We start from the raw sequence: 20,538 nt of genomic DNA, 5'->3' as shown, positions 1-20,538 counted from the left end.
GGTCAGGATGGCAAGCAGGTAACTTGAAGGTAAAAATGAAGCAAATAATATATAATATATAATAATTTATAATAACAGCGCTTTCAGCGAAAGCCCGGTCACTCAGCTGCTTCTCCTCTCTTGACACGCAAGTCCCCCTTTGCCCCCCTTAGCTGGCGCCGCTGCTCAGGGGTCAGAGCTCTGTGGGCAGAAGCTCTCAGGTTCAGTCCCTAAGGACATCTCCAGCTAGGGATGGCAATGTCCCCTGCCTGAGAGCCTCTACCAGTCACTACAGACAATACTGAGCTAGATGGAGCAACAGTCTGGCATGGCATAAGGCAATTTCCTACGTTCCTAAGTGGTTTTAGTAAATCAGCATCCTCCTCCTTGCCCGTAGTGATTCTCCAACATCTCAATCAATCAATCAATCAATCATATGTTTATTCGGCTTTTCGCCCATATTGGAACACAAAACACAGAACAAAACAAATCAAATAAAAACGGCGGACTCGTACAAATCACACATAGTATAACACCGTTCACATCTTACAAGAACATGTATTAGCCATTATAAGAAAAGTTTAAAATTAAGGTTAAAATTTTTAAGCACTACACTAAAATCAATATCTAATGTCATTATAAAAAGTTCTTATATCTATCAATAATCAGCTAACATTCCATTCCGTCTCTTATACGAGAGGACAGCTGTTAGGAATTTAGCAACCTGATAATATAAGGATCCACATCTTGGAGTACCCAGGCAAGCTGTAGGTCTACTAGTTTGCCAGCCATAGGCTGGATTATGGAGTTTAGTATGCTGGCACGGGCTGAGCTGTACAAAGGGCAGATGAACATAACATGATGAAGAGATTCAGGTGTTTTCATTTCACAAGCACACATTGAAGGGACTTGGCCCTTGGAAAATCTCAGCACGTTTGTTGGAAAGACATTGAACCTAGCTCTAATAAAGGCATAACGGTGAGACGCGACCATAAGTGATGTTAAATAGGATGGAGCGCGGTAGATAGGGGTTATGCCAAAGTTTAACGGTGAGCATACTCCACCAGCAGCTACGAAATTTTGGTATAGCTCCGCATCATCCAGCCTTGAGCAATTCATCTCAGGCAGGGACCTTTCCCAGCTCTGACTTCTGAACAATGAAAGTTTTTATAGATGCTCACCAAAACACCAGGCCCACTGGATTTGTGACATTGTGCAAAGAGCTGTCCCCTCCTGAGAAGTGAACGGAGGAGCTCTTGTGAGCAACAGGTTTCTGCACCAGTAAAAAAACCACCCCAAACCTCCATGAGGGCTAGAAGCTTGCTTTTAAAGACCAGAACAGCAAGGCCTAGAATCTTGCTGGTAACTTAGTTCCACAGCAGAGAGAGACCTTATTCTAAGTATGGAGTGGTTAATTGAAAAGAAAAAGATTCACTATATTCTGCCTGTTTTAGCAAGAGGTTTTTAAACTTACATTGTACGTTTTCCCAAGAGGCTTTTAATATATGCATTATTAATGCTAACTGCTAATGTCTCCCTTTCATTTTTCCTCAGCTTTCTGTTTTATTTTTACTAAATTCTCATGTCTCTTGAAATAAGCTTAATTAAACCAGCAAACCAAATGGGAACAAAACGGGAAATGAATTAGTCGAGCTTGAAAAATCCTGATTGCCTTTGAGCTAAAAAGCCTTTGGGCATGATCCAGCCCATGCTCTTAGGTAGAAATTGTGAACGTGCATATGAGGGAGTAAGGCTTCCATGCTGTATACATTACCTGGGAGTAGGTCCCATTGAAATCAAAGGGGCTTTCTGCTGCGTAGACATATGTAAATCCTACTGAACACATGGGGGCTTACTGAATAAACATGCTTAAGATTGGTCTGAAAGTCCCACTGATTTCAATAGGACAAAGGTGAGCACATGCTCAGTGACCCGATTCAAACATTAACCACCTCAATCTGATAAACCATGGTTTATTGGGCAAAGAATCAAGGTGTCCCTGTGCTTCATCCTCCCTTTTCCTTCTCTCTGCTCTCTCACTGCCATATATCTGAGGTTTGTTAAGCCACAGTTTCCTCTTCTTACATCTGAACCAGGAAACTGTAGTTTAAGCTCCAACTACAAACTAGGATTTCAGACTATTGATGATGGTTCGCAAGCCAGGGTTGTAGTCCGAGCTTCAATGGGAAACTGTGGTTTAACAAATCCCACATGTATGGCAGTTAGGCACTTGAGAGAAGGGGAGAAGGGAACAAGCAGTCATAACGCTCATTCTTGGTCCTACAGGCCAATGTAGTTATGTCTGAGTCAGGCCTCTATTTTGCCTAAGTCACTCCAGGAAATCTATAGGTCTTAAAACAGCCAATGTTTTGGCAGATTGTGCCTTAGATTTCTTGCATCAGACTTCCTGTATTACCTGTGTAGTCTTAACACTGAAATTTCAGCCTGACATTGTGTTGTCTTTGGGAGCGTCCAAACAATCTCATTTTATTCTGCTACATCCTCATTTCTATCCAGATCTCTCTTCCATCTCCCGGTCTTTTAAACCATTACATGCTACCACCAGTCGTAGGGGCAATGTGCCATTGATGTAGTAATAGTGCATTGGTGTGTCAGAAGATGGTGATGGGCTTATACTGGACCGTCCACACACATCATCCCACGTTATTAGTTGCTCAGCAATGTCTCCCCAATGTTATCACATTATTGCCACTTGGAGGGGCACTCTTCAACTACAGCACAACAAAAAGGGAGGCGAAAACTTAACCAGAACATTTGTGCTATAAAAAGCTACAAGACTTCAGCAGGAAATTACAAGACGAAAAAATGTTTAAAATAACCTTTTTGAAAACCCCCGAAGCCTTCCTTTCAGGAATTCTAGGTACTGAAATCCCAAAGGAGCAGAAAAGACTATTTATGTATGCGACTACGGCTGCACGGATGTTACTGGCCCAGAGATGGAAAAGAAGATTAAGTCCCTACCAGAGAAGAATGGCAGATCAAGTTGATGGATTATGCCGAAATGGCTAAAATGACTGGAAGAATCAGAAATCTGGAAGACCAAAATTGTAATAACCATTGTAAAGTGTTAAAATCGTTAGTAGGGTTGTCGTTTAAGGGTGAATGCTGGATACAATGGAGTGATAAAAGATTTGGGTGATTATAAAAGATGCAGGAGGAAATGATTAACAGTAGGACCCACAAAGGGGAGGAGGGAAGTCCAAGAGATTGCTTGGAATGTTGCTTTTATGCTGTATGTTTTCAATCTGAAAAACCAAATAAATAAATAATAAAAAAGGGGGGGTGGATTACAAGATGTGCACCAATTGGAAACGGAGAAGCAAGTTAGCCCTGAAACTTCTGCAGGTCCAAACAGTATTGAAAAGCAGCAGCCTGTATAACTGCCCTGATACCATCATGGATGGAGAAGGCTGTCAGCGACTACTAGACATAACGGCTATGTGCTGCCTCCATGGTTGGAGGCTGTGATGTTTCTGGGTACCAATTCCTGGAAACCATAAGAAGGGAGAGTGCTCTTATGCTTGGGTCCCGCTTGCAGGTTTCCCATTAGCCACTGTGAGAACAGGATTCTGCACTAGACGAGCCACTGGTCCGATCCAGCAGACGCTTCTGAGGTTCTTATCTTGAGCACAAATAATGAACGCATGATAAAAAGGACAACCGCATGGGGGGAGGTCCCTAAATCTACTATCTGCCTACTTCCAGAGCAGACCAAATGAATGCAACAGGGCTGCTTCTGCAGTCAATTAATTCTGGATTGCTGCCTTTCAGAATTAAAATGCCAGAGCCATTTCTGATGTAAATCCAATTAGTGCCATTCTTAAATTTAGGCTTAGAAACCCTGAGTTATTTCAGTCAGCCTTGGTTCTATTCCCAGGCAGGGTATCTGAAAAGCACAGTTTTTTCTTTCTTTTTTTCTAATCTACCCACGCGAGCCAGTGCTTTTGTGTAGGCATGTTTTTTTAAAAAAATAATAATCATAATCATCCTATTGTATACAACATCTCCATTTCTGCTTCTTAAATAGCTCTCTCTCTCTTTGCTTTGTCTCATTTCCATGACCGTTCGGAGGTGTGCCAAAAATTTCAGATTCTTCTCGCAAACGTTCCCCACATCTTCTGTTTGTTGCATGTTACCAATGAAACTCTTATTGTCCTTGGCAAGTTTCCTCTTTATCTATCCTATTCAGTTTCTAGCTTTCCATCCATCACCTAAACAAGAGGAAAGTGGAGATTATTTCTCTCCACCCCCACCCCACCCCAAGTATATTTTCCAGGAAGCAACTACCTCTGGCCACGGCACTGTTATTATTTTAAAAAACTGCTTGTTGTCAGGACATGCTCATGAAGTCATTTTTGGCACGGGGACGAGCTTTACTGGAGCCACAGTTGCGGACCTGATTTCAAGACTCTCAATAAGCTGTCTCCAACTTTGATAAAAAAAAAATAGAGGCAGGGTGGCGAGGTGGAGCCACACTCAAGGTGGAGGAAAGTCAGGCTGCACCTGGGGTATAATAAACACATTTTAAAAAATATGAATAATAATGGTACCTCTGGATGTGAACAGGATCTGTTCCGGAGCCCAATTCACATCCTTAAGCGAACGTAACACGTGACTGCGCGTCTGCGGGTCGTGTTTCCGTGCATGCGTGTGATGTCATTTTGAGTGTCTGTGCATGCGTGAGTGGTGAAACCCGGAAGCAACGCATTCCGTTATTTCTGGGTCACCGCAGAGCGAAACCCAAAAACGCTTAATCTGAAGCGTATTCATCCCAAGGTATGACTGTACTTGCAGAGCTTTCCAGTGCCCCACAAACCTCCCTGCCTGCCTTCTTAGCACTGCTACAACAACTATTTTCCTGCTCTTCACTCTAATATGCCAGTGCAGATTATAACAACTTAAAAGCAGAAAATAAAGTGTGTTGTAAAAATATGCATTTTGTGTGTCAAAGAGGTGTGTCTTCAGCGTTCACCAACATCTGGAGAGTTGCTCCGAAGGAGGCTGCTTGGTGCCTTCAGAGCCTAGACGCCCAACTGTCAGACCAGTGTCTAGCACAGCAAAATAAACACACTGACAATCCTTACAACATAAAAAAATGCAGAGTGACATGGTCTCTTGGCACTACAGCCTCACAGAGCAGCTGGTCCTAAGAAGAACAGAAACATTTGCTCCAGATGAGAGAGAGAGAAAGAGAGAGAGAGAGAGAGTCATATATTAAGTCAGATCATGCGTGTCTCTTTCTGCTCACTGAGAAGCAGGCGTAAAAAAATGCATGGGTAGCTAACGGAGAATCTGTTGGAAATCAAAAAGCCAGCAATCAAGGACAGAGTCAATTCGGTCTGCATTTAAAGGTGAAGCTACGTAATTCAAGCTTTTTGAAAAATGAAAAATGACATCATGGGCATAGCTGGGATTTATGTTGGGGGGGGGGACAGGACACCCACATGTCGTCATCCTCTGTCTGGCAAATTTGGAATGAAATGTCTCAACAACAGATGTTTTAAATGACTTTCTTTTGACCCCAAGTGCTCAGTGAAATCTGTCAAAGCATTTCAAATATTCTAATTATTTCTACTTTTCATTTTTATTTATTTACTTGGTTTTTTTTGGGGGGGGGGATAGTTGCCCACCCATGCCCCCTTCAGCTAGGCCCGTGGATGATGACATGCCCAACTTGTATAAAAGTTGTACACAGCAAGTAGAAAGCGAATCGAGAAAAGTTGTTTCTCCCTCTCTCGTAACACTTAGAACAGGTGGATATCCAATGAAGATGAATGATGGGAGGTTCAGGACAGATGAAAAGAAAGAACTTCTTCATGCAGCGCATATTTAAACTGTGGAATTCACTCACTCCCACAGGAGGTAGTGATGGCCACCAACTTTGGTGGCTTCAAAAGAGGACTGGATAAACTCAGTGTAATGGTTCTAGGGGTTGCTCGTGGGTAAGTTGCCGTTACTCCTGGCTAGGTTGCCTGGTTGACCCCTTTCTGTCTGGACAGCCTCAAGTTCCGTGGCTGCCTCAGTCGCTGGCAGAATCCGTCAGTGGGCGTTTCTTGAACCTCTTCCAGCACAGAAGCTGTTTGACGCCCAGTCTTCTCCTACTTTGCCTGCGCGGAAGTCTTCTGCGCAAAGTGGGTGTGGGCAGGGGAGTACCCGTGCCCTCTCCGCTGGTCTCCGGCGAAGAGTCCTGGAGCCACCTCTCCGATTCCCCCATGTGCCCTCCTTCTCCACTGGTGTTACGCTGATTTCCTTCCCCAGCGGATGGGCTGCCTCTCTCCCTACTGGGACCCTCTCCGCCATCCCTCTGGAGCCTCCTCTCCGCCTCCAGCTCCGATGGCAGTTCCCTGACACTCAGGAAGAAGGCTATCAATGCCTACTAGCTATGACGGCATTGGTCTGCCCCAAAGTTCAGAGGCAGTATTGCTTCTGAATGCCAGTGGCTGGAAACTACAAGAGGGGAGAGGCCTCTTGTGCTTGGATTCTACTTGTGGGTTGAACGCAGGCATCTGGTCGGCGGCTGTGAGATGAGGATGCTGGAGTTGGATGGGCCATTAGATGGGGTTAGATCCGGCCAGTCTTCTAATTTTCTTTTTTTAATTTTTTTAATTTTTTATTAATTATTTCAGCATCATATTTTATATTTTTTAAAAATCATCCTTAAATCCCCCCTCATTTTTCCCCTCCCCCACCCCAAAAACCTGACCCACCCTCCCCCCCAGACTTCCCGCAGCTCCTCTCTCTGGTTTATCAACCTATGTTATTTCCTGGATGTTACAAAACTGTACAGATCCTTAATTTATCTATCTGAGTGTTATCAAGAAAAAGTTTGTGAATGTTTATTCAAAGCCTGCCAAGGAGTCCGGTTCATTTTGTTGTTTCTTTGAATACTTTGTAAAGGGTTCCCATTCATCTTTAAAATCACAGTTATCCTTGTCATGTAGCATGTGTGTCAATTTTGCCAATTCTGCGTAGTCCATCAGTTTCTCTTGCCATAGTTCTTTAGTCGGGATTTCCTCATTCTTCCATCCTTGTGCTATTAAGACTCTTGCCGCCGTTGTCGCATACATAAAGATATTTTTCAATTTCCTTGGCAGGTCTTTTCCTACAATCCCTAACAAAAATGCTTCAGGTTTTTTAACAAATGTTAATTGGAACATTTTCTTCAGTTTGTTATATATCATTTCCCAAAACTTTTAAATTTCATTACAATCCCACCACATATGATAAAAGGTCCCTTCTTTTTCTTTGCACTTCCAACACATATTTGAACTGGTTTTGTACATTCTTCCTAGCTGTACTGGTGTTATATACCATCTGTACATCATCTTCATATAATTTTCTTTCAGCAAGGAGCAATCTATAAATTTTAAATCAATTTTCCATAACCTTTCCCAATCTTCCAGCATAATATTATGACATATATCTTTTGCCCATTTAATCATAACTGATTTCACCTCTTCGTCTTTCGTCTCCCATTCCCCCAGACAGTCTTCTGATTTTCTTAAACAATGCACAAACCGAAACGGCAGCCATCCTTTCGGAATTCGCACTCCTTCAAAGTTTGCAAATGCAGTTCTGTGCGCACACTGGGGCAAAGTCTGCCTCAAAATACATAAAATAACATATAAAAATGCGCAAGAATGTAAGCTGAGCCTACTGGATTGGGTGAACGGAAAACCGTTTTGCAAAAAATGTGCGCTTTAGGGGAAAAAATTACATACGCAAATGTGTATATTGGGAAGATATCGCACCGAAATGCTGATGAATGAGCCACAAAACCCATGCTTGCCCCTCCTGTACATAGATATTTCTGCAACACACGTAGGAGGCAGGGACGTGCAGTGATATTATGTATATTTAAAAAAGCAAAGAATAGAAGCAGGTTGAGGTTCTGAAAGACAGAGATACAGCAGTTTAGAGAAAACCTGAGACAGAGAAAAAAAAGCTCTGGAAAATTAGAAGCATCCAAAAGATCATTCTGACTAAACATTAGGAAGAATTTTCTGATGGCGAGAGCTGATCAACAGTGGAAGTTTGGAAGATAGTGGATTCTCCTTCATTGGAGGTTTCCAACCAGAGGCTGGATGGCCATCTGTCAGGGATTCTTTAGCTGTGATTCCTGCATTGTTGGACCCACTAGGACCTCCCAACTCTATGATTCTGTCTTGGGTGCCTCTCTGGAGATTTGATGGGAACCAGGCAGAGGGCCTTCTCGGTAGTGGTGCCCACCCTGTGGAACACCCTCCCATCATATGTCAAAGAAATAAACAACTGTCTGACTTATATTTTATTTATTTATTTCAAAGCACTTATAAACTGGAATATGTTTTTTAAAGACCTTGAGGCGGTGTACAATGGGGGGGGGAGGTACAATTAAAACGAAAATGCATCCTAAAACTGATAAAAATGCAGTCTAAAAATACTTAGGAGCAAACAAGAACAAATAAAAGATTCGGACCCACAAAACAGGGGTTGATTCAATGGGTGATAATAATGATAATGACGACAATGATAATGATGATGATAATAATAATAATTATACCCTGCCCATCTGACTGGGCTGCCTGAGCAAAAAGATAAATCTGTATAAGCCTTATATATCTGTAAATATATCTGTAAATCTTTTATATCTGTAAATAAAATAAATAAATAAAAGCACATTACAGAAATGCCTTCAGCCATCTTTCTCCTCAAGGGAACGGAGGCCTGATAAACAGAGTCCCAGGATCTTGTCAAATTGAGAAATGCACAGCAGTATGTTCTGGTTTAAATTTTGTTATATATAAACAAATTGTAGGAAACATGAGATCTGCTGCCTTGGAGGATGCTGGTCTCTCGCTTGAACCCGGCCCTGGAATCACTTTATGCTGACATGCAGAAGGAGCGGTCCTATCGCAGCAAAACTGCAAAGCATCACGAGAGCTGTCCGCGCTTTTGCCCACTGGTACAGGCTTACTGTCACCACGCAGGCATCCTCCTCGCCATTGTTATTTGACCTTCTGAAAGAGAACTAATCGCTGCTGACATTTTGTGACTGTAATGACAGCTGCAGGCAGAGACTGTATCATAATTGCAGCCTAGGAGCCTTAAAACATTCACTCGGCTTCGATTTCTAGGTTGTGTTCCATTAGTCCCAGGGCCTTCATGTCACAAAGCCATTAAATCATTGTTTTCACTTGACAGTATCATCTTTAGCCAACCCTGCAGTGAGGGGAGGGCGGTTGGGATTACAGTGTTTCTTAAAACTCGCGGCGAGGGCAATTGGCTGTTCTGAGCAATCGGGCTCAAGGAGAGTCATCCCAAGGCCGGGCTCCTGCCAACCCTCTGTCGGCCAAAAGAAGGAAGGCTCCAGAATTGCTTAAGTTTTCTGTACAGTCGTACCTCGGGTTAAGTACTTAATTCGTTCTGGAGGTCCGTTCTTAACCTGAAGCACCACTTTAGCTAATGGGGCCTCCTGCTGCTGCCGCGCTGCCGCAGCACGATTTCTGTTCTTATCCTGAAGCAAAGTTCTTAACCTGAAGCACTATTTCTGGGTTAGCGGAGTGTGTAACCTGAAGCGTATGTAACCTGAAGCGTATGTAACCCGAGGTACCACTGTACATGTATTTTGTACTCAGACTACAAAGGCCGATGGCTGATGCAAACATCTAACTATCTAAAAATCAGGTGCTTAGCTTGGGATCACTGCCTTGCCGTGGCAGAGGGCCTTGAATAACTCAGAGAAGCTATGAACTATGCCGTACAGGGCACCCAAGATGGTCAGGTCATAGTGGAGAGTTTTGACCAAATGTGATCCACCTGGAGCAGGAACCGGGAAGCCACTCCAGTATCCCTGCCAAGAAAACTCCATGGACAAAGACAACAGGCATATAAGAATTAAGGTGCTGGAGGAGACTCTTGAGAGTCCAATGGACTGCAAGATGATCAAACCTCTCCATTCTTAAGGAAATCAGCCCTGAGTTCTCACTGGAAGGACAGATCCTGAAGCTGAGGCTCCAATACTTTGGCCACCTCATGAGAAGAGAAGACTCCCTGGAAAAGACCCTGATGTTGGGAAAGATGGAGGGCACAAGGAGAAGGGGACGACAGAGGACGAGATGGTTGGATAGTGTTCTCGAAGCTACCAGCATGAGTTTGGCCAAACTGTGGGAGGCAGTGGAAGACAGGAGTGCCTGGCGCGCTCTGGTCCATGGGGTCACGAAGAGTCGGACACGACTAAATGACTAAACAACAACAACAAAGCTTGGGAATGCTCCTGGATGCCAAGGGGGTTGCTGTAGCAAGAAATGCCTGTCCCACCACTTTCCTGGGTAGAACAGGTGTTAAGCTAAAGGTAAAAAGGTAAAGGACCCCTGGACGGTGAAGTCTGCTCAAAGGCAAATATGGGATTGCGGCGCTCATCTCACTTTCAGGCCAAGGGAGCTAGTGTTTGTCCACAGACAGCTTTCCGGGTCATGTGGCCAGCATGACTAAACTGCTTCTGGCACAACGGAACACTGTGACGGAAACCAGAGCACACAGAAACGCCATTTACCTTCCTGCCGCATTGGGACCTATTTATCTACATGCACTGGTGTGCTTTTGAACTGCTAGGTTGGCAGGAGCTGGGACAGAGCAGCGGGAGCTCACCCCATCGTGGGTATTTGAACCGCCGACCTTTCGATCAGCAAGCCCAAGAGTCTCAGTGGTTTAGACCACAGCACCACCCGTGTCCCCAAGGTGTTAAGCTACTACTGCACTGAATCAGTGTCCACAATATTTTTCTAAGGAAGTTGCGGGGTGGGGGACCAAACCAGAACAGGTTGACTCCACCTATGGTGACACCTCAACCCCAGGTTCCGCCTCCACTTAGGTACCCTACCACCTGTCAGGGACTGGACTGAGAAGGAATGGTGGAGACCGCCTCCTCCTCCCCCTGAATCTTCCAGAGAAGAAGAAGACAGTATAGATTTAAAACAGACTGGAAAACTCAGAGGAATGTCAAACCTAAAGGTATTTAGGGAATGGAAAATATATAAAGAATACCGGTACTTGAAGACGTACTGTACGAACAATAAGATACTTGCAGAAATAGAGTGATACTGATAACCAAGAAATATTCACAATTTGTATATGGATTATATATCTATATACAAAATAAAATAATATAAATCTGTGCAAGTAATACAGATAACATAAATAGTTTAATGAGAATTATTGGAAGTTACATATTTTAATTTGTTATGTAAGTGTAATATACAGTGGTACCTCGGGTTAAGTACTTAATTCGTTTCAGAGGTCCATTCTTAACCTGAAACTGTTCTTAACCTGAAGCACCACTTTAGCTAATGGGGCCTCCAGCTGCCGCCGCGCTGCCAGAGAACAATTTCTGTTCTCATCCTGAAGCAAAGTTCTTAACCCAAGGTACTATTTCTAGGTTAGCGGAGTCTGTAACCTGAAGTGTATGTAACCTAAAGCGTATGTAACCTGAGGTACCACTGTATTGTATTAGTTTATGTTTGTTTTTCTAACTTTTCTTACTTTATTGTTTATATTCATCTGTATCGTCTTTTGTACTATATGTTATGTATATTTGTCTATGTGAAAATTAATAAAGATTTTCTAAAAAAATAATTTAAAAAATACAACAGTGGTTTGCAGAAGGGCACAGCTCAGAGACAGAAGAAGGAGCAAAGTTGGAAGATAATGGGAGAAGGGGAAGAGGGAGAAGCAGAGCCGGAACAGCTGGCTGACACATTATCATTAGAGAGCATTCCTGATCCCCCTTCCCCCAGAACCTGGCGGGCAGTGAAAGTAGGAGAGCAGAGAGCTAAGAGGCAATTGGCCTTAAGCAGCCACTGTAAGGCAGGTAGTGTTGTTGACGAGTGAGAAGGGAAGGGGGGGAGATTACTCGGAGCAACGCCCTTACTCCAAGAGGCTACCTTTCTAAGCCCCTTTCTGTGCATATTGCATAAAAGACTTTGGTCAGGAGCTTTCCCTGTCTTTCTGTCTCTGGTAGCCAGCCATGGGTAGGTGGGGTGGTGGTGGTAGGGTTCCCTGACGCCTGACACCACCCTACCTGGTCCCATGATCATAGTCCACCCTGGGGCTACACCCACTTGTGCTTCAGTAAAGTTCATGTGGGGCTGCCTTTGCAGAAAAGTGTCAGGGAACTTCAGCTGGTTCAAAATGCAGCTGCCAAACTTGTGACTGGAACCAAACAGATGGAGCCTATCGCTCTGCATTTTCTCTCACCTGCCTCGACTACCAATTTACTCCTGAGCGGTGGTCCTTATCTTTAAGGACCTAAATTCTGTACCTCGAAATTGCTTTCTGAACGCAAGACGTTCTGTCTGAAACAGACAGAGCCTTGGGGACTCCTTACCCCTCGGCTGTGTGACTGGTGCTCTTGTGTATCAGCTGTGGTGACTGCAGGCCTGGGATGAATTTACTAAATGACTGGCATGCAGCAGAAATGCACTTTTTTGCTTTGTACCCTGAACTGGTTCTGGGAAAGGAACAGATTTTGATCACTTAAGGGAAAGCACTCCACAAGATCTCTCTCCTTTCAAAAAAACCACACTTGGCTGCATTTTGGCTCCACGCCAATGCCAAAAATCATTTCCCCACAGCTAAAAACCAACAGTAATAACAACATTTCTATCCCAACTTTCCCCCGAAGAGCTCAAGGTGGCATACACAGATATCCCACCTGTCTCCCATTTTATTCTCACAACCACCCTAGAGTCATAGAATTGTAGAGTTGGAAAACTTGTCATGTGCGCCACAATAGACTTCAAATATTTTGTGGTGGGGCAAGCTTAGCAGCTGCGCTGAACAGGCAGGGAAAAAACCACATCGGAAAATGCAAGTGTACATTAAAACGGAGCATAACACATCAGCATTAAGGGGCCACTCAGAAAGGCTGATTCACAAAGCCATCATGCTGGCAACATGACAAAAGCGAGCCAGAGGTCATTTGGCAGAAAATGATCGGGAAGCCATTGGAAATGGTCAGGAAAACAAACAGACCCAAGGCGTGAGTTACATACCCTTGGATAAGGAGTCTCCCATTTCTCGTTTTTCATAGATAACTGTCATGGCTAACTGCTATGGCTGGCTGCTTGATGACACCGAAGGACAAAGCCATTCTCTAGAAATAGCTCTGATGATGGTTTAAAAATGAGCTCATTTTTCCAGGCCACTTCTGAACTTTGCCCACAGACAACGGCGGGCTTTAATTACACAGAGCAAATGGCCAAGTGTTAGGGAAGTGTGTGCCAGTTGTGCAGTGAAAAGCCAAAACAGCCTTGATCCCGGGGATGGTTCAGTTGTCAACAACTTCAGACATATCTCTCTCCCTGTCTTAAAGTCTGGGAGACATAACAAGCGGCCTTTGACAGAGATTGAAACATATGGGAATATAATGATCTCCGTATGCCTCTGATTGTGGGTTTGATGCTGCTGAAGACAAACCCTTTGAGCATACAGTACCTGCACCACGCCAACTTAAACTTGCTTAAGGGTTACCCTCTCCGACCCAGAATCTACTGGGAAATGAAGTTCACCCAAGATGACTAGGGGTCCAAATTATTCTCCTTTACACCCTAGCCAAACTGAATCTCCCAGACACTCTGGCAGCTAAACTCAGCCTTGCAAATGGGCATACAAAATTTACTAACCTTCCTCCCCTCATAGCTCCCCCTTTTTTACTACTTTCCAACAAGTACCTGTTAATTCCAACTGAAATCAAGATACACTGTGCCCATAGCATCCCCCTGCTCCACCAAAGCTGTAACTCTATCAAAAAAAGAAAAAGAAATGAGATTGGTCTGGCATTGAGAAATCCATGCTGAGTCTTAGTAATCACAGCATCCTTCTCTAAATGCTCACAGACGGAATATTTAATTATCTGTTCTAGGACCTTTCCTGATATCGAAATCATGTGGTTGAGTCTTCTTCCCCTTTTTGAAGATGGGGACAACATTTGCATGCCTCTAGTTTGCAGGGACCTTACCTGCTCTCCAAGAATTCTCAGAGACTCAGCAGTTTTATTTTCAAGATCTTTTCTAATAATAATATCTGCTATGACTGGTAATTTTAATGCATATATTGTGCAAACTGATTAAAGGCTTTGAAAATTCAGCAGTATATAAATCCTTTAAGTAAATAAACGAAACAGCATGCAATAAAATGTCTGCCAAAGCCTCTAAAGTCGTTCCTTGGAAGTCAAACAGCTTAGTTCCCGTTTTGTCTCCCGAATGTCGCAAACCCGGAAGTGATTGTTCCAGTTTGTGAACTATTTTTGCAAGCTGAACGTCCGGCGGGGCTTCTGATTGGCTGCAGGAGCTAGCTGCAGCCAATCAGAAGCTGTGCTTTGGTTTTTGAACATTTTGGAAGTCGAACAGACTTCTGAAACGGATTCTGTTCGACTTCCAAGGTACAGCTGCACTGTTGTTCTGACCAAGAAATAGTAGGCTAAAGAGCCTTTTGTCCTCTTAGCACATGCGGGAATGAGCCACGGCTACTTGACCCCACAGCCCCCACTTAATTCAAAGCCTGCCAACTGAGGGATCTAACTACAGGTGCAGAAATTACGCCAGTCAACAAAAATGGCTCCATTTTCTTCCTGGATAGATGTAGTTACCCATCTCATTACCCATCTTCTTTCTGTATAGCACACAATTACCCAGCGGTGTCTGATTACAAGCGCAGAGCAGGCTTGAAGCATCCATGATGCTCCAAATTGAAAAGAACAGAAATGTTTTGAGTGTGTCCAAAAAAGAAAAAGAGAGAGAGGGAAAAAAAGAGAGAGAGGAAAAAGTCACCTTTCTTTACTTGGAAGAAGTCAACAAGCCGGCTCCTGGGTATCGCAGACAAGCTTGCCATGGCAATTAACTCTCTGAACGGATAAAAAGGGGACTAATATCCCCCTGTGCCGGCTCACTAAGGAATCAAACCAGACCTTTTAACACAGAGCTTGGAACACTCAGGTAATCAAAAAGCCTGTCTGGGGACGCAACGTTCCTTGATTTTCAATGAATCAGAGCTGCCTGCCTAATGCACGCCCATCTCTGGAGAGCAGAAGCCAGGATTCTAAAACCAAAATGGGTCATTTCACAGTCCTTAAATGAATACTAACAGGGCTCTGCTGGGCCATTCGGGGACAGATGCGGAAGAGAGGGGGGCGAGAACCGACTGCATTCAGCAGGCACTTTCAAGAGTAGGCTAAAGGCGCTGTACTCTAAAAACCGAGTTAAACATGGAGGGGAAATGTTGGGGCTAGGCCAGCACTGAGGGTGGCTGACCCCAAACTCACACCTGAGTTTCTGAACCCGACAACGCAGGCTCTCTGAGGGGCACAAATCGTCCTGTTCCATTAATCAGCCAGAAAGAGGTTCCTGGTATCTACCGTATTTTTCGCCCTATAGGACGCACTTTCCCCCCTCCAAAAATGAAGGGGAAATGTGTGTGCGTCCTATGGGGCGAATGCAGGCTTTCGCTGAAGCCTGGAGAGCTAGAGGGGTCGGTGCGCACCGACCCCTCTCGCTCTCCAGGCTTCAGGAGAGCCGCAGCGCCAGCCCCACAAGGTCGGGGGACAGCGGGGAGGCGGAACGCAGCCATCCCGCTGTCTCCCGATGTGGTTTGGAGGCTGATGGCGGGAAGACGCGTGCTTCTCCCCACCGCCAGCCCCGCAAGCTCCGGGGACAGCTGGGAGGCGCAGCGCATCTTCCTGCTGTCCCCGGACCTGGTCTGCAGGCAGGCGGCGGGGAGAAGAACGCTTCTCCCTGCTGCCGGCCCCACAAGCGCCTGGGGGGGAAATAAATTTTTTTTTCTTTATTTCCCCCCAAAAAAAACTTGGTGTGTCCTATGGGCCAGTGCATCCTATGGGGCGAAAAATACGATATATATGAAAGAACAACTATAAATTGCTTTGGATGCCTTGTAAAGAGGTATTTTTTAGCCCAGGATTTCCCTGCCATATAAAATCAGACCCTGTTTTTATCTATACGGATCCCCCAAATTTCACCTTTATTTGCTTCTATAACACTCTTTTAACTGGCCTTCCATTGTTGTTGTTGGTATTCAAGTATTTATCGGCCACCTTTTTGCATGCAGCCCTCACAAGGAGGCACCTTTATTCAGATGGGAAATATTACGATACATTAGAAGCAACAAATCCTAAGAGGCTCAGAAAGCAGCAACACAAAAGCACTGCTACGGAAAGGCAGCCTGGAACAGGTACAGGCCTGTTTGAGGACATGTGCAGTTAGGTTGGAAGGGAATTCTGCAGCAGTGGAGCCACCACCAAAAAGCCTCCCCCTTATCTTAGTGGCAAACATACTGCAGTGCCTCTGTAACATGCAGGCAAGATCACAGGGGCGAAGGTAGCTCTTTTTTAAACTTGAAAGCCCTTTAGATAAACCTTTAAAACTCAGGCCCAGGGGCCTCTTCAAGTCTCTTTGCCCAGGATTCAGAACCTCGCAACCAGTGCTACCTGCTGTAATAATCATGTCTCACATGTAATAATAATATTATACTAATTTATTATTTATACCCCGCCCATCCGGCTGGGTTTCCCCAGTCGTCATCATCATCAACTTTTATTGTGCTAGCCATAGGCCATGGCATCATTTGGAAAAATAACAAAAGGAAAAACAGCAATAACCATAAAAATCATCAGGCACAACACATACAATATAAACCACGGTCACAACTACTAAGATTGTTTGTTGCATAAAACAGAATAGCAGAAGATTCTCAAGTAAAATGTGCCAAATTAAATATCCGAATCTCCTTTGCAGTTGACCGCTATTTTGGGTTTCCCCAGTCACTCTGGGCAGCTCCAACAGATTAAAGGCAGAATAAAAAAATCTATTCCTTGACATCTGATGAGAGAGCGTTCCACAGGGCGGGTGCCACCACTGAGAAGGCCCTCTGCCTGGTTCCCTGTAACATCACATCTTGCAGTGCGTGAACCACCAGAAGACCCTCAGAGCTGGACCTCAGTGTGCGGTTTCTATGGCTTAATGAGGTTCACTACCTACTTTTTAATATCACAAGCAAAGAACATACTAAGAGAGCACTGTGCTTACCAGCGGGAGCTGTCCGAGACCGTAGAGGGTGAGTTTCCTCGGATCGAGGTAAAGAGGGTCCCCAAAATCCTGATAGGGCTTCCAGCTGGGAGTAAAGTAGCCTTGTTGCGTGAGCTGTTTGATTCTCCGATGGTAGTTCTCCCGGAAGACCTGCTCTCTCGTGACATCCCAGCAGTTGTAGATGGTGTTGCTTCGAGCTTGGACCTTGAGGCCTTTCTGGCTGGGAATGGGCAGAGGCCGGATCACAACAAAATAACGGGGGTCTGACTTCGGGTGCATAGGCATATTGACGGTGTGGTAGAGCCACCTCGCTTCCTAGGGAAAACCACTCCTTTAACCCGGCCTCTGAACCTTCGTTTCGGTTACTATAACGGTACCCTTTCTCACACCACAAACAGCGCCTGGAAGGATAAAATGCAGCTTCAAAAGATAAAGGCTGCGGATTTGGGGTTGTTGTTTTTTAGCCACTCGCAAGTAGGAAATAACAACCAACACACAACCCCCGCTTTCGATTCACATCAAACTAGGACCATGATTCCACTAAGCAAGTCGGGCTGCTGCAAGGAACTTAGGTATAAACATCTCTGTGCCTTGGGAACCCAAAGAAAGGTAACTAATTGAAAAGGCAAGGCAGATTTGACAGCCTCGTCTTTGTCCAGGGCTGACTGACAGCAACTGCCCGCAATTAAAATGCCAGCAAGGCTGCACGATTCCCCTTCAGATCCAACTCAGAACTGCCACAAGTCTCAAACAACCCGGCTCATCATTTCTCTTAAGAAGTTGCTAAACACAGGCCCTGGGATGGGTGGGTGTAGCCTCACCGCAACACAAATCCAGACCTTCCTGAGGCCACTCTACTGCCCTACCGATCAATCTTCCTACTGCTAAAGACAACCAGATCTCAGCTCAAATGATCCTCTTTTCTTTTTAAATAGATTCAAACCCCCAAGTTTTCCCTACCAACCAACCCCACTGATTGCCCCTTTTTTTCTAGAGTGCAAACTCGAGGCCCAAATACACCCCACCTTTTAAAAACAGGACAAGATTCTAGTCCCTAAGACTTCTCGACCATTTCCTGTTTGAGATTCCCAACGCCAGTCGCCAGCTGGCATCACCCCCACTGAACCCTCTTTGCTATAAAGACCCCCCTGAACTTGAGACTTCTTTCCCAGCCCCCTCCTCTCTTTCAGAAAGCCCTAACTGGGACGACCCTTCTCACTGAGTGGTTTATTTACAACCAAGCTCAGTCCCAGAGAGGGCGGTTTCATGAAGTGAAACACACCCTTAAAAGACCCTAACCCTCCTCCCGAACCCCACAAACCCTCCCCCACCCCGGAACAACACCCCCCCCCACGTCGCTTTCAAGGCCTTCCCCCCATCTAGAACTTGAGCGCCTTCTCAGCCCCAGCTGGAACGCTCACAGTGGGAAGGGAGCGGGGAGGAAAAGGCGTCGCCTGTTGCCCTTGGCAACCGCTTGGGAACGCTCCGGCGCCGGCTGGGAATGGTCGCTCGTCGCTTTCCGTAGCCATGGCAGCGGCGGCTCGCTGAAGCTGTTTCCGCCCTTACAATTTTGCCCTCACTTTAATGGATGAGATGGGCGATCCTATCGCTCGGTAAGATCGCGTCCTAAACTGAGAATCCCTCGTGGCGGAATTGAAACAAGAACTTTCTATTCATGACTTTCTCTCCCCAGTTCGTTGTAATTTCTTTTAAATGACCTCATGTGGTTTATTTTAATTACGTATTGGTGAGAATAGAAGGGCCCGTGGAAGCATGGGCGTAGCCAGGATTTTTGTTGGAGTCTTTGGGGGGAGGCAGAACCTCAATTTGCTATGTATTTTTTCTGAATTTTATTGATTTAGGAGGGCATCTGCCCCTCCCTGCCCCCCACTTGGCTACGCCCATGCGTGGAAGTGGATATACGTGTAGATCATGGGTAGGCAACCTAAGGCCCGGGGTCTGGATCCGGCCCAATCGCCTTCTAAATCTGTCCCGTGGACGGTCCGGGAATCAGCGTGTTTTTACATGAGTAGAATGTGTCCTTTTATTTAAAATGCATTTCTGGGTTATTTGTGGGGCATAGGAATTTGTTCATTTCCCCCCTCCAAAATATAGTCCACCCCACCCCACACAAGGTCTGAGGGACAGTGGACCGGCCCACGGCTGAAAAAAATTTGCTGACCCCTGGTGTAGATTCTCTCCTTTCCTCCCCTCTTCTACACTTGCGTGCTTCCTTTGCTACAGTTGCAAAGTTCCTTCTTTGGTAGTTCGGTGAGATCTGCTGCTTGAGACAGTGGTGTTTATTGGGGCGTACCCAAAATAGTAAACCAGACTTTGGCTTTCACAGAATTTTTCTTCAAGCCAAGCTGTGCTTGTATTCGTTTAAAGGTGGAGACTGGGGGGAAAGAACCTCTTTTACCTTTTTTCTAACTCGAAAATATGGGTGGGTGGGGGAGTTCTTTTCCTCCCTCCTAAGGCTAGATCTTGTGGACGTTTAGTGAAGCTGAATGTTGGCAGATTCAAGACAGATAAAAAGAAAGTCCTCCTTCACACAGAACATAGTTGAACTATGGAACTCACTGCCACAGGACAGGAGGCACTGATGGCCACCACCTTGGATGGCTTTACAAGAGGAGAGGAGAGGAGAAAGCTCCATGGGAGCAATTTTTTTAAAATGAAAACGTTCAATAAGCTACTTGTACGTTTGAGCCTCTTTTCTCCTCAGTATATGGAGTTGGGTATGGGGGGGGCAGGTAGAATCTGGAGGTCTGTGGGCTTGTTAACAAACTTGAGCTGAACTGGGAGCAGTGGCGTAGCGTGGGTTGTCAGCACCCGGGGCAAGGCAAGTAATTTGCGCCCCCCCCCGCTGCACTGTCCCTCCCCCAGATAGTCCCTCGCTCTCTCTCCACACCGCACCGCACGCCTGGCACCCTCCCCTCCACAGTGGGCGGCGACCCGGCGGCTCGGATCGGATTCGCACAGCCAGCACTGCAGTGAGAGAGAGTGAGTGAGCCAGGTAGGGGCAGAGAGCTGCGAGCGCGCCCCCCCAGATGTTGCGCCCGGTGCGGCCGGCCCCCCCTGCACCCCCCACGCTACGCCACTGACTGGGAGGGGGGTGGTAAATAAATCCTCTTGCTGGTGTGGGGGCATCCTTCTGCAGCTGGGGAGGCCCCAATATAGCATTGATTATCTGCACCTGCCAATATAATAACAGGGAGATTTATTTATTCACAGCATTTCATATATATCAAACAATAATAAAAGTTCTCTAGAGGGTTTGCACTTTTTTATATAAAAAGGCAGTAAAATATATATTGCAAAACATCATCCTATGGTTCCCTGACCCAACCAGTGCTACTGCCGTTGACAGACACTCAGACAGCCCAGATTAGATCAGACTTTAATCTGTAAAGAACTTTTCTGCAACTGAAATCGTGTTCAGAATGACAGCAATTATTATTAT

At 45.3% G+C, this 20,538-nt stretch overlaps 1 protein-coding gene across 4 annotated transcripts in view; it reads right to left on the bottom strand.

The window, feature by feature from the left end:
• The window catches only part of CCDC60 (coiled-coil domain containing 60), a 53,247-nt gene extending 34,500 nt beyond the window's left edge, over positions 1-18,747 (bottom strand). Inside the window, exon 1 of one of the 4 annotated variants that reach the window (XM_083417691.1) lies at positions 17,076-18,747. In XM_083417691.1, coding sequence (XP_083273817.1) covers positions 17,076-17,360 — 285 coding nt within the window. In that variant the 5' untranslated portion in view covers positions 17,361-18,747. Of the gene's footprint in view, positions 1-2,395; positions 2,518-17,075 lie in introns of those variants that run through there. The other 3 variants (XM_083417690.1, XM_083417692.1, XM_083417694.1) reach the window with 3 other exon arrangements.
• Between the last annotated feature and the right edge of the window lie 1,791 nt (positions 18,748-20,538).

This window comes from Podarcis tiliguerta (genome assembly GCF_965153285.1).
Source record: "Podarcis tiliguerta genome assembly, chromosome: 16".
Lineage (NCBI taxonomy): Eukaryota > Metazoa > Chordata > Lepidosauria > Squamata > Lacertidae > Podarcis > Podarcis tiliguerta.
The sequence above is the reverse complement of the archived record's forward strand: the minus strand, read 5'-3'. Positions and strand labels throughout refer to the sequence as shown.